The 14,923-nt window shown below is 34.7% G+C and overlaps 1 protein-coding gene across 15 annotated transcripts in view; it reads left to right on the forward strand.

The window, feature by feature from the left end:
• The window catches only part of ANKIB1 (ankyrin repeat and IBR domain containing 1), a 177,266-nt gene that overhangs the window by 151,925 nt on the left and 10,418 nt on the right, over nt 1-14,923 (forward strand). For all 15 annotated transcript variants that reach the window (XM_081531349.1, XM_081531346.1, XM_081531353.1 and 12 more), the window contains 7 exons: nt 42-130; nt 6,028-6,158; nt 10,501-10,635; nt 11,617-11,703; nt 11,788-11,854; nt 13,568-13,713; nt 14,706-14,884. In XM_081531349.1, coding sequence (XP_081387475.1) covers nt 42-130; nt 6,028-6,158; nt 10,501-10,635; nt 11,617-11,703; nt 11,788-11,854; nt 13,568-13,713; nt 14,706-14,884 — 834 coding nt within the window. The remainder of the gene's footprint in view (nt 1-41; nt 131-6,027; nt 6,159-10,500; nt 10,636-11,616; nt 11,704-11,787; nt 11,855-13,567; nt 13,714-14,705; nt 14,885-14,923) is intronic.

The following is a 14,923-nucleotide window of genomic DNA, read 5'->3' on the forward strand; positions in this document are numbered from 1 at the left end:
AGGATGTTTTAAAGTTGCCTTTTCTATGTTTTCCTCTTCAGGGAGTGCCTTGGTGAAGCCCATGAGCCTTGTGACTGCCAAACGTGGAAAAACTGGCTACAAAAAATAACTGAAATGAAACCGGAAGAACGTAAGAGGAATTTTAGATAGCTACATATTTTCTAATAGCATTCCAAAGATAACGTGGTCCTGTTTCTTAGTCTTCATTTCTAAAGTTTTCAAGTTTGTTAATGCAGAGCTCCCCTTTTAAGCGCTCTAGCCAGTATCATTTTGGAGATCTCAGGGGGAAGCATAGACAGGTTCCATGTTTCTAACGACTTATTAGGACTCCAAGGTAAACAAGGTCACACTAAGTTCTGCTCCTGTAGTCCTACCCTTTTATCCTGGAGTGAGCTCACCAGCTTTTCTAGACTTCATGAGAAAAAATGCATGGTAAGAGGAAGCTTCCAGTGGAAGGTAAGGCAAGTCGATTTCTTGCTGTTATGCAGTTCTGTAGATTTACTTATATTAAATGTGATTTCTGTTTAACTAGTTCTTAATGAGATGTCTCTAATTATAGTATCTCTGTTAATCCTCACAGAAATGCTATGAGACTGATGCTAGTTATGCCATTGCACAGATAGGAGGCTAACAGATTGGATTGAGTGACACAGGGCAAATAGAATAGGTTTGAATTAGCCTTCCTAATAGCAGTTCCTATGTTTGACAGGTAAATAGATCTTCTTTGCCATAATTTTTTACCCCCTAACGTATTTTATGGCAACTGTTTTCTTTTAAATTAATATAAATTAAAACTAATTTGAAGTTTTTTGACTTTTTAAATATTGCAGTTTGCGGTATTGCAAATCAGGATTAGGAATTCACGTGGTTCATCTAAACTTATTATGAGCAAAGCACATAATAAAGATGATATCAATCTCCAGGGAGTACAGAGGCTACTAGGGAAGCAGTCAGATATTACAGTATCATATGGTAGCTAACATAGTTAGGTTAGATGAGAGTACAAAAACAACTAACTAGGTTGGGGACAGAGGATGGTAAGGAGTCCTGACAGCAGCAAGATATGAATTGTGTTTCAGCATATCTGCGGAAGCATATCTGTCAGCAGCTAAAGCAATACTGGAGGAGACTGGCTGGCAGCCTTGAGTTCCTCAGGCTTGTATTACTATTATATTGGACAATATACCATTGCCTGAAAAATGGTCCTCAGCATTTTATATTCACAAGATGATATTGTGCACTGACTCGGGATTATTCAGATCCATGGAAAAGAGACAACTTAGGTAGACTAGAATACCAGTTTATTAACTGACCATGAGGGCGATCTCTTTCACATGATGAGAAAACGCATGTCCTTTAAACAGGAGCAAAGGCAACTGGATAGTCTTAGGATATTTTATAGTGATATCTGATTAATCATTTCTTTCCTGAACATTCATCATTCAGTCAAATATCTTCTGAATACCTGCCTCCCAAATCAGAAAGGTTTGTATAGATTGTTCTTGGTCCCCTGGTTCATTGTATCTCTCCTCTGAATACCAGGTAGACTGTGTCATTGCTCTCTGGTTACCCATCCATTTTCCCTGTTCTCCATCTGTGTGTAGTATGTCTGTGTTATGAGAGTTCCATAGACAGATTAATGCCATTACCCTCCCACACATTTAAATATGACAAGATGATTGGGTTTTGCTTTCTTTTCCTGCTTCTGACACCTGGAAACATCTGTATTTCCATTAGAGATGGCTTGCTATTGCCCACCTACCTGCATGTCTTTATACATTCTGTGGAGTTTAAAATTAAGGTCCATGGGAGAAATTTGCAAAAGATGAGGCTGGAAAGATAGGTGTTGCCAGATTGAAAGAGTTCTTGCCAAATTGTCTGAATTTATCCTATTAACAGAATAAGCCATAGAATGCAGTGTTCAAGTAGGGAAATAACATCGTTAAAAGATATTGTTTATTAAGGTAACTGATGACTAGGAAGGATAGACTAAAGGAGGGATAGACCAGAAGTACGAAGGTGAATTTTTAGTTTGGGTCAGAGAATAGATCATGATGTCATTGGTCAACTTAGGAAATTCAGGTAAAGGAATAACTTTCAGGGGAAAATAATGAATTTCGTTGTGGCCATTTTGCACTCAAGTTACTTGCAAGACGTATGTGTGGAGATGTCTGGTGGATTTTAACAAGTACCTGTCTGCAGCTCAAAACAGCTGCTAAGAAAACTTAGGAATAACTTGTTGCTTTTAAATGGTATCTTCATTATGTCTTTAGCATTTATTTAGTGCTATTTTATGGTAGAATACAGAAATAGAATGCCCTCTATGCTCTTGAAATTTACATTTTAGAGATGGAGACAGCTGTGCACAAAACTCAGAACAATAAGTATTAGAGATGCTGTTAGAGAACAGTATACCTGTGGTACATTGTGAGGGAGAGGAGAAACAAAGGAGGGAATTAGTTAAGAGATCGTCTAGGAGAGAGGTAGGGAAACTTTATAAAAATAATTGATGCCTAAGCCATGTCTTGAAAGATGGTAGATGTTCTTCACACAGAGGAGAATAGGAAGGGCATTCTAGGCTTGTAGTGCAGCAGGGCTGTGAAATAGCACGGCGTATCTAAGGACTGCAAGCAAGTCCGTTCAGCCAGTACAAACATGCAGTGAGAGATGAGACTGCACATGCAGGGGTAGGGTTGTCTGTAATGCTGGGAGGTCTCACTTTATCCCGAGACGCCAGAAAGGAGTTTTGAAGAAGGAAATGATAACTGAAGATGTTTGCTTAGAAAAATCGGTCAGGTGCAAGTGTGGATGATGAATTAGGGACTCTTGTGATACTAGGTAAGAGCACTGTTTCTGAGATAACTTCAGAATGTACAGGTAAGATGATATAAGGACTTGAACAAAACAAGCACTACACTTGGGAGGGGAAAGGTATATAGAAGAGAAATAAGATGACTTCATTTTATTACATTTTTAATCTATTGTACCTACTAGCTACCTAAAAGAATGCACTGTAAGAAGTAGTACAATATATTACTTAATTCTTGAATAGAAAGTAGTCAGAAGTATCTGATTTGAGATACAAAGCAAGTATTTTGAAATGGGTGAGTATTTTTAGTTATGCCTTGACAATGTAAAGTTGGATCAATCATTCCATATCCATGAATAAGTCTTATTAGGGAAGGAGAGAGAGAATGACCTGGCTAGTCAGTACAACTTTTTGGTGGAACTGTAACAGAGTATTCTTGCATAAGATAAAGATCTTGGTAATGAAGAGAGAAGACAAATAGAATTAGAAAATGGTGCACACAGTGCCCAGAGATAGGGAGACCTCAAGGTAAAAACTGAAGATCACCCTCAAAGAGAACCAAATGGTATCTTATTTCAGAAAGATGGAGGAAGTTTAGAAAATTGGATAGGAAGCAAGAGACCCAGGACACCCACAAGTGGTCTACTGTAGAGGGAGCCAACACCAAGACTGCAGAGAAAATTCCCTGTTGCTGAGAAAACTTTATCACTGTAAAGTTGCGTACCACCAGTGAAAGCTGGTGGTGATCAGTAAACTCTTAATGGCCACTTTTAAGTGTATGAAATTTATGGTAAGACTTGAAGCAAACAATAATAGGCCAATTGTAATACTTAAGTAGAATATCATTGTTAAATATACTAATACAAAAATAATACTCAGAAAAGTTTGATTTACTGCTGCATTGGGTTTACATATTAGTTTGGGTCAGGATCACATATATTTCAACAGAACTGGTAGATTCATAAGATTGTTTTCTCCCTTAGCCCTGTTTTCCACAGTCTTTGAATTATGAGACTTAAAAGGAGTGACAAAATCTAATTGATGAGAAAAATACTAGAAAATATACTGAGCTCAGTTGAAAGAATTAATTCCATATAAAGTTGAAACACTGTTTTTCAGTACTGTACCTACCTCTGTTGTAGCTAATCAGAGCAAGAAGCAGGAATGGTTAGATTTTCTGTGAAATGATAATTTATAAAAATTTAACACCAGTGTTTTTTCATAGTACACATAATAATGGTTATTAAATGAAATTCAAATAGTTTTTTAAGAATTCAGTCTTTAAAAGCAACTTTGTTTTCACTTATGGATGTTGATTCTATTAATACATTGTTATACTGTATTACTTGATTAAATGAAGTTAATTTTTCTTACAAAGAGACTAGATTATTAAGGAAAGGAGATCAAGCTATATTAGACATGCAGCTGAAAGAAGAGTTTAGAAGTCTGAGGGGGTGAAGAGGGCTCACCAGGTAGATTGAAAGGACCATGGGTGTTGGAGATAATGAGAAAAGTATATACAAAGGGCAGATGTCTGAAATGAGCATGTTCAGAGCACTGGTAGTGAAGGCATTTTTTCTAGCACAAGGATTTGTTGTTCTGATAGTCGATATTTTCTGAACACCATTTACTTCATGTAATCCCCTAGAATGCAATCAGAAACTAGCATTCTTTCTCCAAGGGTGCAAGAAAAAAACTGTTATGTTGCAGGCCACACAGCTGCTTTGTTTGAATGCCTTTGTGCTTTATTTATTGTAACAATGGACAGTAAAGGTCATAAGAATATATTGGAGCCTCTGAGCTAAAAATAATGTTGTTGCTAAAGGGAGGATAAAGGCCACTACTTTTAAACAAAAATCAGACATTGTAGTTAGTAATTAGGTTTTATAGCAGTACCCTTTGTAAACAGCATTACCTCCAGAGCTGATTAGTAGTCGCTAAGGGTAGTAAGTTCCTTCTGAAACTCCTGTTTTCCACCAAATTATCAAAGAATTCTCTGCACCAGCACCCTAATGAAACCATCTTACCAGGTGGGTTTAGAAATGGAGTGGAGTCTGAGCAGTTCATTTCTGCTGTTGTTTCTCTCTGCTATGTGGACTAGCAGCACTTCATGGTCGAGCAGTAGCTGCTGTTCTGTTGTTGACACAAACTTAGGTAGGTAGGTACTAAGATTCTGATTTCTCCCCTTCTTTCATGAGTAGGGCTAACCTTTTACCCCATCCTTTCTAGCCAATCTGCATATAATGAGGTCCTTAATACAATGGACCACTCTCAAGGATTTCACAGTGATTTTCAGAATCTCTTTCAGTGAAGAAAAGGTAGAGCTTCCCTTTGTACTTGAAGTTAGAAAACAAACTTGAGTACTAACAATCTTGCAGGAAAAAATAAATTTCAAATTACGCATCTACCACTCTCTCCAGCCCCTAAATCTCTCTGTAGATGATGGTGGGGATTTATAGAATATAAACGTAAAATTTAGAGTCTTTAAAAACTCTGGCATTCTTTTAAGTTTGCAGATCTCATATTAAAGTAGAATAAATAGTTTATAAGATGATGAAGAGTATAAGGTTGGTGTGGGGATAGCAGGTGGGAGGACCTTGCCAGGTAGTCAGTCAGTGGCCAAATCATGAAGGCCATTGTGTTCTTTGCTAAGGAAATTTGATTAATCTTGTAGTCAGTGGGGAACAACTAAAAGATTTAAAGATTTGTGTTTTTAAAAGATCACTTTACAGAGGCAATATAGTGTGGTTTGAGGGGACAAGGGAGAAGGATCTGGGGAGATAAGTTGGTTTCTGTGTTTTAATTGTCTAGGCAAAAGGTTTGGAGAATCCTAACTGGAAATGGAGAGGAGATGGATATGAAAGAGTAAGAGACAGAACCCATGAGATACAGCAGATGAGACAGAGAGGAAGATGTCCAAGATCATGTTCTTCCTAGATTGGTTCTGGGTAGATAGTCAGTCATTTACCAGGACAGGGGATAGAGAAAGAAGAAGATTTGGGGGAAATGATGAGTTTAGTTCTAGACATGTCGTTGGATTCATTTTTAGTTTATCTTAAATAATCATGGGTAAAAACTTTGCCATAGACTCTGATAGGAAAATAAGTATATATATTTAAAATTGAGAGGCAACCTGCAAAGAAAAGTTTGAGTGTTTTTCCATCTGAAGTTGTACACTAAATTGTTTATTTTTGTATTTGTGCTTAATACCCCAAAAGTTGTGGGAGTCAGTGAAGCTTATGAAGATGCTGCCAATTGTCTCTGGTTGTTAACAAACTCCAAGCCTTGTGCTAACTGTAAGTCTCCGATACAGAAGAATGAGGGATGCAATCACATGCAATGTGCTAAGGTAAGTTAAAGAGGATTGTACTTGCTTTGCGGTTAGAACCTTAATTTGATTGTGAATCCAAAGGAAAAATACTGTAAGCATAAAAATCTTGACTTTCAGAGTGATTCTAGGAGATTGTAGTCTACATTCTTTGTTAATTAACGTAAATGTTGGTTTATATTACTAAATTTTACAGTCATAGTGAATGTTAACAACAAAGGCAAGGATTCCATGGTCCTTGTCCAGATCAGAGATGCCAGAGTCCTTGATCCTGAGAGAGTTCTGTGTATATGTAAATGTGTAAATGATCAAGTGCTACCTTACATAGAGACGTTACAAAGCTAATTTTGGAGCATACTGCTTAGTCTCAAGGTTCAAATCAGGCCCCAAGCGACCCCTGTAAGCCCAAATTTAAATCCTGTATAAGAAAAGTGTCCAAAGCAGTGTGCAGACTTTAGGTTTGCTAATAAAATCAATTAAATAAGTAACTCATTACTATATTGAAAGTGAAAATGTCACTTGGCTAAAAATTAATATACATAATTACTTTTAGAAGGCTACCCTCCTGACCTAGTTGCACAGAAAGAAACTACTGTATTTAAAACAAATATTCTATAAGTTAAGAATATTTATTAATCCATGCCTACTTTCATGACCATTTTTGTTTAATTGTACTGTCTCAGTTTTTTTCCTTTTCCCTGGAAATGCCATGTATATAAAAATATTTATTTAAAATTATTAAGAGAAGAACAATATAATTATTCTGATTTATGATGTGAAAAAAACCCATACAGTTAAGATTTCAATAAAATACATCAATATCTTCTCTAAGTACTTGTTGATTTTTTACCTTGAAGCTAATGATCATTATTACTATGACTTCAAAAATAATGACAGTTACCAGGTGATTTTATATTATAGTAAATTAACATGAGTGAATTGTCTTAGTGAGACAGCAGTGATTTCCTCAAAAGAAAAACTTTGTACGGTGTTCTGAATGCTCAGGAGTGCTTGTTAGTTCAGCTGATCAGGCCAAAATTCTTTCATTTAAATGCAGTTGTATTTCCAACATTCATAATGGTTTTTTCTTGGACAGTCTGATACAGACTACATAGATGTGTAAAAGAAAATTTCTTACACAGCAGAAGGTTGACCATAAAAAATCAACAGCTGGGGTACTAATAAAAAGACCAAATCCACCGTTACCTTTATTTCAATCACAGCACTCACTATTTTAGTCATAGCACTCACCAACAGTAAATAGTTGAATACATATCAAGCAAATAAATATTTTCATGAACTAATTAGACTAATGATACAGGGTAACTTATCTTAAAGTTTGCTTAAGCTTCTGTTACATATAAAAGGAGCACTTACTTACATTCTATAAGAATAGTCTTATTTTTCTTGTTGTTGCTCAACATTTTTTAATAGTTGATTTAAAATTATATGTATGTAAATGCATACCTATTTCTTATTTCTTATTTCAGTTTCTGTACATTATCAAACAAAATTTATTTCCAGCAAACTCAAGTCCTGTCCTATCTCATTCTGATAATTTTTTTTTAATTGAAAGATAATTGCTTTACAGAATTTTGTTTTAGTATTTGCATTCAACAGAGGAAACTGATGAGTAATTCTTTCATTCTTATAACATAAAAGGAGACATCTAGAAAGTGAAAGTTTTTATGCTTTTAGAGTTTTTTTTTTTTAACTATTAAAGTAGAACAAGAAGTCATATGTAATTGAATCCATATTCTAACACAATGACTAAATGATAATATACCTTTATTAATTCTTCAGTGTTTATTATTACTCAATAGATAGTTTTTACTATCTGGAATCAAATTGTGAAACATTTAAAAGAATGACAGATTTGGCAATATAAAAATAGGTTCATTTTTTTTAAAAACTCAATTCATTTCCCTTTAGATGATTTTTAGAAAAGTATTTAAGTTTTATATTCTTACACATTTTAAATCACTTGAAATTTGATCTGGCTCCGTGGAAAATTTATATGCTGCAACTAAAAAATTACAAATTATCAAAGTTCTATTTTCTTTTTATCATAGAATGTAAAATTTCTTATCATAGACTGTATAATAATAATAGATAATTTTGCTCAACTCTTTCAGATAAATTTGAACTTGGATTTGAAATGGATTGATTTTCTAAGAAAATTTAATTTATTAAGCTAACCCTAGAAGAAATATCCAAACAAACTCACTCCCCAGAAGAGTTTTTCTCAACAATGTCTTCTTTAAAAGCAATAGACCCTAACAGTTTCACAATAAAATTTTATCAAAACTTATAGAATAAGTAATTTCAATATGATTTGAACTGTTTCCGGGACAAAAAGGAAAAAGGAAAAACCTGGAAACTTTCAGATTATTATTATAAAATGAGTAGAACCTTGATATGTGCACACCCACTGAGTCATGTCCAACTCTTTGCAACCCCAAGGACTGTAGCCCGCCAGACTCCTCTGTCCATGGGATTTCCCTGGCAAGAATACTGGAGCAGGTTGCCATTTCCTTCTCCAGGGGATCTTCCCAACCCAGGGGTCGAACCCACCTCTCTCGAGTCGCCTGCATTGGCAAGCGGGTTCTTTTACCACTAGCACCACCTGGGAACCCCATTGAAAGTATAGATCAGTCTTATGAATAGCAATGCATGAGTCCTAAATAAGATATTGGAGGAGAAAATACAGATATTAGCAAATATAATCCAGCAGAGTGCATTAGAAGAGTAATTGACCATCGGTTATATCTAAATGAAAAAACGTTTTTAATTTTTGAAAAAGTAATTAGTCACACGGGGTTTATTTCAGGAATATAAGAACGGTTTAATATTTAAAAAGCTATTACTGTACCTCATCTTAGTAGATACGAGAAGAAAAACCATGTAAATTCTCTATAGATGCTAAAAAAGCATTTAACAAAAACTCAGCAACCATCCTTTATAAGACACACAAAGAAATAGGAATACATAAAATTTTCCTTTTAAGTATGATAAAAATAAATTTAACTAGTGGTACTTTCCTAAAATTGAGAACAACATAAAAATGCTCTCATAACAAATATTATTAACATTGGACCGAGGATACCAGTCAACATAATTCAACAATGAAAAGAAATTGAGGATGTAAAGGTTAGAAATGAGGTAATAAAATTGTCTTTTTTTTTTTTTACAGACAGCATGATTGTATACCTAGAAAACCCACAAGAATCGACTGAAAAACTATTGCAAACAACAAAAATTTAATTAACTAGTAGAATATAAAAGTAATATGCAGAACGTAATAGCCTTCACATGTTCCAGCAACATCCAGATAGAGTATATGCTGAAAGAAAAGACTTCTTTATCTAGAAAGAAGCTTAAGAAACGTGTAAGAGTACCTGAAGAAAATGTTAAGACCCCTATCTTTAGGTCACAGAAGCCGACAAACAAATGGAAAGCTAACAAAGTTCTTAGAAAGATAAAGGCTCAGTAATTAAAACAGCATAGCTCTGGTACATGAATCTACAGATCAATGAAACAAAGACCAGAAAATAGATACATACATGGGGATTTAGTATTGGTAAAGGAAGCATCGCCAACCAGTAGAGAAGTGTGGGCTGTGTAATAAATGGTATTGAGACAACTGGACAGCTGCGTGGAAAAAAGTTTAATTCATACTGAATACCCAGATAAATTCTGAACAGATCAAAGATGTAAATATTTTTTAAAAATAAGCTGTAAATGTACCACAAGTAAACATCGATTTAAATTAGGAAGATCTTTCTGACTCAAAATCCATAAGCATTTAAGAGAAAAAAAGGATATATTTTCAAACTGAAATGCTCATATTTTTGGCATTGTTTGCAAATTACAGTAATTAAGAAAGAATTTTTTTAATGAGAAGTAGGTTTTTTGTTAGATAATCTGATTAAAGACCTTTTTAACTTATTCCCAGTTTCAAAACCAGTTTGTCAGAGTCAACAGAAGTTTTCAAATACACTGGTAGAACTTTAGAGACCAAAGTAAGATTGCTGTGCACGTGAAAAATGAAACATTTGTCAGTATCTGTTTTTGTTATTTGGAAAGTATCATATTGATATTTTTAAAGATTTCTTGAGATTATGTAATAATATTATTTATATTTTAATTTATCTTTATAAAGAATAATTTTAAACTACACCCACATCTTTCCATAGTGCAAATAAGGCCTTCAGAGAAAACCTGAAACAGAGGGCCTGTCTTTGAGATTTGTCCCTGGTCACACAGGCAGGATTGTTTAATCTCTTAACAAATAGAACTAGGAATTGGCAAGTAATTTGCATACCAACATGGGGAGATGTTTGCACATATGTTTCTTTTGCAGTGCAAGTATGACTTTTGCTGGATTTGTCTAGAAGAATGGAAAAAACATAGTTCTTCCACTGGAGGATATTACAGATGTACTCGCTATGAAGTCATTCAGCATGTGGAGGAGCAATCCAAGGAAATGACTGTGGAGGTAGAGAAAACTGTTTAAGCCAAGACCTCTGGTTAAGCCACTTAACACCAGTGGACATATTTTGCATTTCTTCTATTCCTACCTTTTTTGTAATGAGGAATTAAATTCAGTACACTTTTTAAATAGCCTTTAATTTAAACAAAATGGCTCTATAAGCCTGAGCTCTTTTTTTTTTTAATTTTTTGTTTATATGGATAATATCAGAAAAGACATTTATCCCAGCATATCTCTAAAATGACTTAAAAATAATTTTAACATTATATCAACGATATGATATGTTATTTCATGCAATAAGTATCTTAGTCTGCTTGGCTGCCATAACAAAATACCGTAGACCAAGTGGCTCAAATGACAAAAATGTGTTTTTCACAGTTCTTGAGACTACGAAGTCCAGGATCAAGATCTGTGCCAGTTCGGTTTCTGGTGATGACTCTCTTCTGGCTTATGGACAGCTGTCTTTTTACTGTGTCTTCACAGGGAGGAGAGAGAACAAGCTCTGGTGTCCCTTCCTCTTGTAAAAGCACCAGCTCTGTTGGATTAGATCTCCACCCTCATGACCTTGTTCCACCTTTATCACCTCACAGGGTGATATCACAGGGCCTGTTTCCAAATATAGTCACGTTGGGGGTTAGACCTTCAACATATGAATTTGATGGGAGACAAATTTCAGTCCATAGCAATAAACAATATAATAAAACATTGAAGATTTGATGACCATAGGTCTTGAGAGACATATTTACTTCACACTCTGGGAATAGTGGATTCAGTGGTTTGCCACAGAAAATACAAATGCAAGACTTTATTCTGGAAAGCATTTAAAATGTATTGGTTATTATTTTCTCAACAAAGCAAGCAACACATTTGTATGCATTACTATCTTTTACTAATAAAAATTTTTTGTGTGGTCAAAAAAAGCCTAATTTTAATAGCTACTACTTTTGTCTATATTATGAAAGTCATTTGTGGACTTCTGTTTCTTAGGCTGAAAAAAAACACAAGCGATTTCAGGAACTTGACAGATTTATGCACTATTACACAAGATTTAAAAATCATGAACATAGCTATCAGGTATGTCCTATATCATTTCAGATGTACTGAATAATACTGTTGTGAATAAGAATGAAAATGATGTATTTATTTCTATTCCTTTAGTTAGAACAACGCCTTCTTAAAACGGCCAAAGAAAAGATGGAGCAATTGAGTAGAGCTCTCAAAGAAAGTAAGTTATAAGTGATATATATGATAGTTAATATAAAATATCTGTCATGCTTACGTCACTTCTTTGGTAGGAGATTAAGACCATTAAAGGAATACATTATCTCCATTAGCTCATTTAGTAGTTTGGAGTTCTTTGAAGTCCAGAGTGCAATTTAGCATTTGAGGCCTCTGATTAGGTTTTCCACCTGGCTTACCTCATCTGCTCCTCTTAGTGCAGCCTCCACTGCTGGCAGGTAAGCACACATCATGGTTTTGCTTACTCTGCACCATTGCTGATGCTCTACAATGTGGGCAAAAGTGTACGGACCGAAAAGGCATCCCTGACCTAGTCAACGGAGTAGGATTCACAAGCTGTCCAGTTGTATGACTAACTCTCAAAGATTCTTGAGAAATTTAGCAGAGTGCCTTATGGAATAGAAGTCAAGTACAGGTTTGGGAGAAAATCATCTCATTGGTAAATAATGGACATTGGAGTCAAAAAGCAAAGTCATGAGATAGCGCTTACTTACGGTTCCTAAAATGGAAGTTCAAAAAGAACATTCCTTAAAATGGATTACATAATTAGTTACATAATTAGAATATAATAAATATCTCACAGTGACTATACAGCATACAGGTTCTGGCATGTTTGTTTTAAAAAGTCATATTTTTTAAATTATCATAGCTTATATATAAAAGGTTTTAAGCCTAAAATGCAATTGATCATCTTTATGTTTTTTTGGTCCATTTTATAAAAGTAGTGAGTACTAACAGCCTTTTCATGAGAATAACTTCCTTATTAAAACAATAACCATAAGCTAAATAGCTTAGAATGGGACAAAAAGCATCAATAGCATTAATCCCCTTGTTAATTACTAGTTCTTAGACCATAGTAATGATGTAACTATATCAAGCCAATAGCAAACTCTTGAAGTGTTAATTGTCCACAGTAAAAATTGAAAGAAAAAATCCTCACAGATTCTACAGTATGTTCTGTCATACTGTAGATGTTTCCCTAACACTTAGAACAGTGCCCAAAACATGTAAATATAAAACAAATGTTTGTAGATTTGAATTGCTGCTTCTGTTCGACCTTTTGGAGGTTCTAGACAGCATAGTAAGATACAAGAAAGAATCAAAAGAAGATTTAGAAAGGAAGAAATAAAGCTCCTCTTCCCCACTTCTGCTTTTTCTCTCCCTGAATTGTTCATTTACTGCTAATAGCATGTGCTACCCAGTTGTTCCCCACGATGTTGTATCTTTTACCTTACAATATCATTTTTGCAGAAGCATAATTTATAATTAGACTCTGTTTTTTAAAGAACTTAGCAAGGCATTTGTTCTGAATCTTAATAAGCAAAATTCTCATAGGGACAACCTGAGAAACTTAGTAAAGCCTAGAACCTTTGAGGTGCCCTCAAGCTAGATTTGTTTACAAACAGGGTGAGGACAGAATCCAGGGTCATTGTATGCATTCCTTTAGGACTGCATTCCTGGGCTACTGCAGGGGTATGTTCCATTTATAAATGTATGTAGGTCACACAAGTGCAAAATATATGAGTTTTACAGAGGTTTTTAGTCTGACTCAACTAAATATTATGATATAGCTTCTTCAGTTTATTCTTAGAGATTTGTCCTTTTTTTTTTTCCTTTCTTTTAAGAAAACTTAGTCGTTAATTTTATAACAGCGTATTTGCAAAAAAGTTTTTTTTACCGTGCCTGGTTTACTTTATAGCTGAAGGAGCCTGTCCAGATACCACTTTTATTGAAGATGCAGTTCATGTGCTCTTAAAAACTCGACGCATTCTTAAGTGTTCTTATCCATATGGATTTTTCTTAGAACTTAAAAGCACAAAGAAAGAAATTTTTGAACTCATGCAAGTAAGATATCTTTTTTTATTAAACTTAAATGCAGTTATGATGAAAAACAGGTTTTCTCCTTTCTCAACCACTTTATAACTAAGTTTTATCTTACTAGAGTGTAATTAACAATTTTGTTGCATTTTTAGAATGGTTTTTAAATAAAGCAAAAGTTACAGTAATAAACTGAAATTTTCTTTATGTTTGAATTTGTCACTATGCAGATTCAAGTGAGCTCTGAGCTATGCGAGCATTTCCTACTACACTTATTTATTTTAAACTGGTGGAGGTTGAAATCTGGCCTGATGGAATTTTATCTTCAAAAATGAAACTAACAGCATCACTTACTAGATGAGAAAATTGGTATTTGCCAGTTCGTTTTAACAGTGCAACTGAAAGAAAAACTGAGAGCACTTTTAAAAATAAGTAAAACATTTAAGCCAACTGACTTGAGTGTAGCCAACCAAGTACATTATACATTCCTCTTTTTTCGAAGTAACCAAACTTTCTCCTCTTGCTACGAATGTTTTTATCATCTGTTTAAACTCCCCTCTACTAATTTATGTCTTAGATTTCTTTCAATGCTTGATATTCATATTCTCCATGAGGTCTTCCAGACCTAACCCCAGATCACAAAGGTTTTGCCTTGCCTCACCTTCCTTTAGCATTTACATAAAATCTGTGCCATGTGGCCTTGCACTTGCATGTGCAATTCTTTGAATTTTATTAGTTTTTTTTCACACAGGCAAGTTATAAATTTTTTTATACAGCTGCTGTACTCACTACTACTTTGTAATCCATACCAACTACATTGCTATAAATGCTTGTTGAATGAATGCTATTTTCCTAAAATTTGCAAAGTAGAAACATGTTAAATTGGAAGTAATTACGAAAGTTGGATTACTTTCTGATTTCAAAAGAGAGTTAGATTTAACCAGATAGACACTGAATTTGCTGTTGGCTTACCCATTTATCCTATAATCTTTTTGTTTGTTTGTTTTTTCTTAACATAGACAGACCTAGAAATGGTCACTGAAGACCTTGCCCAAAAAGTCAATAGGCCTTACCTTCGCACACCCCGCCACAAGATCATCAAGGCAGCATGCCTTGTACAGCAGAAAAGGCAAGAGTTCCTGGCATCTGTGGCTCGGGGAGTTGCTCCTGCAGACTCACCAGAAGCTCCACGACGCAGGTAAAAAGGATACACACTGTGAACCTCACCCTAGCACCA

This window comes from Giraffa tippelskirchi, chromosome 10 (genome assembly GCF_054371585.1).
Source record: "Giraffa tippelskirchi isolate mGirTip1 chromosome 10, T2T-mGirTip1v1.2.pri, whole genome shotgun sequence".
In the NCBI taxonomy this organism is placed as follows: Eukaryota; Metazoa; Chordata; class Mammalia; order Artiodactyla; family Giraffidae; genus Giraffa; species Giraffa tippelskirchi.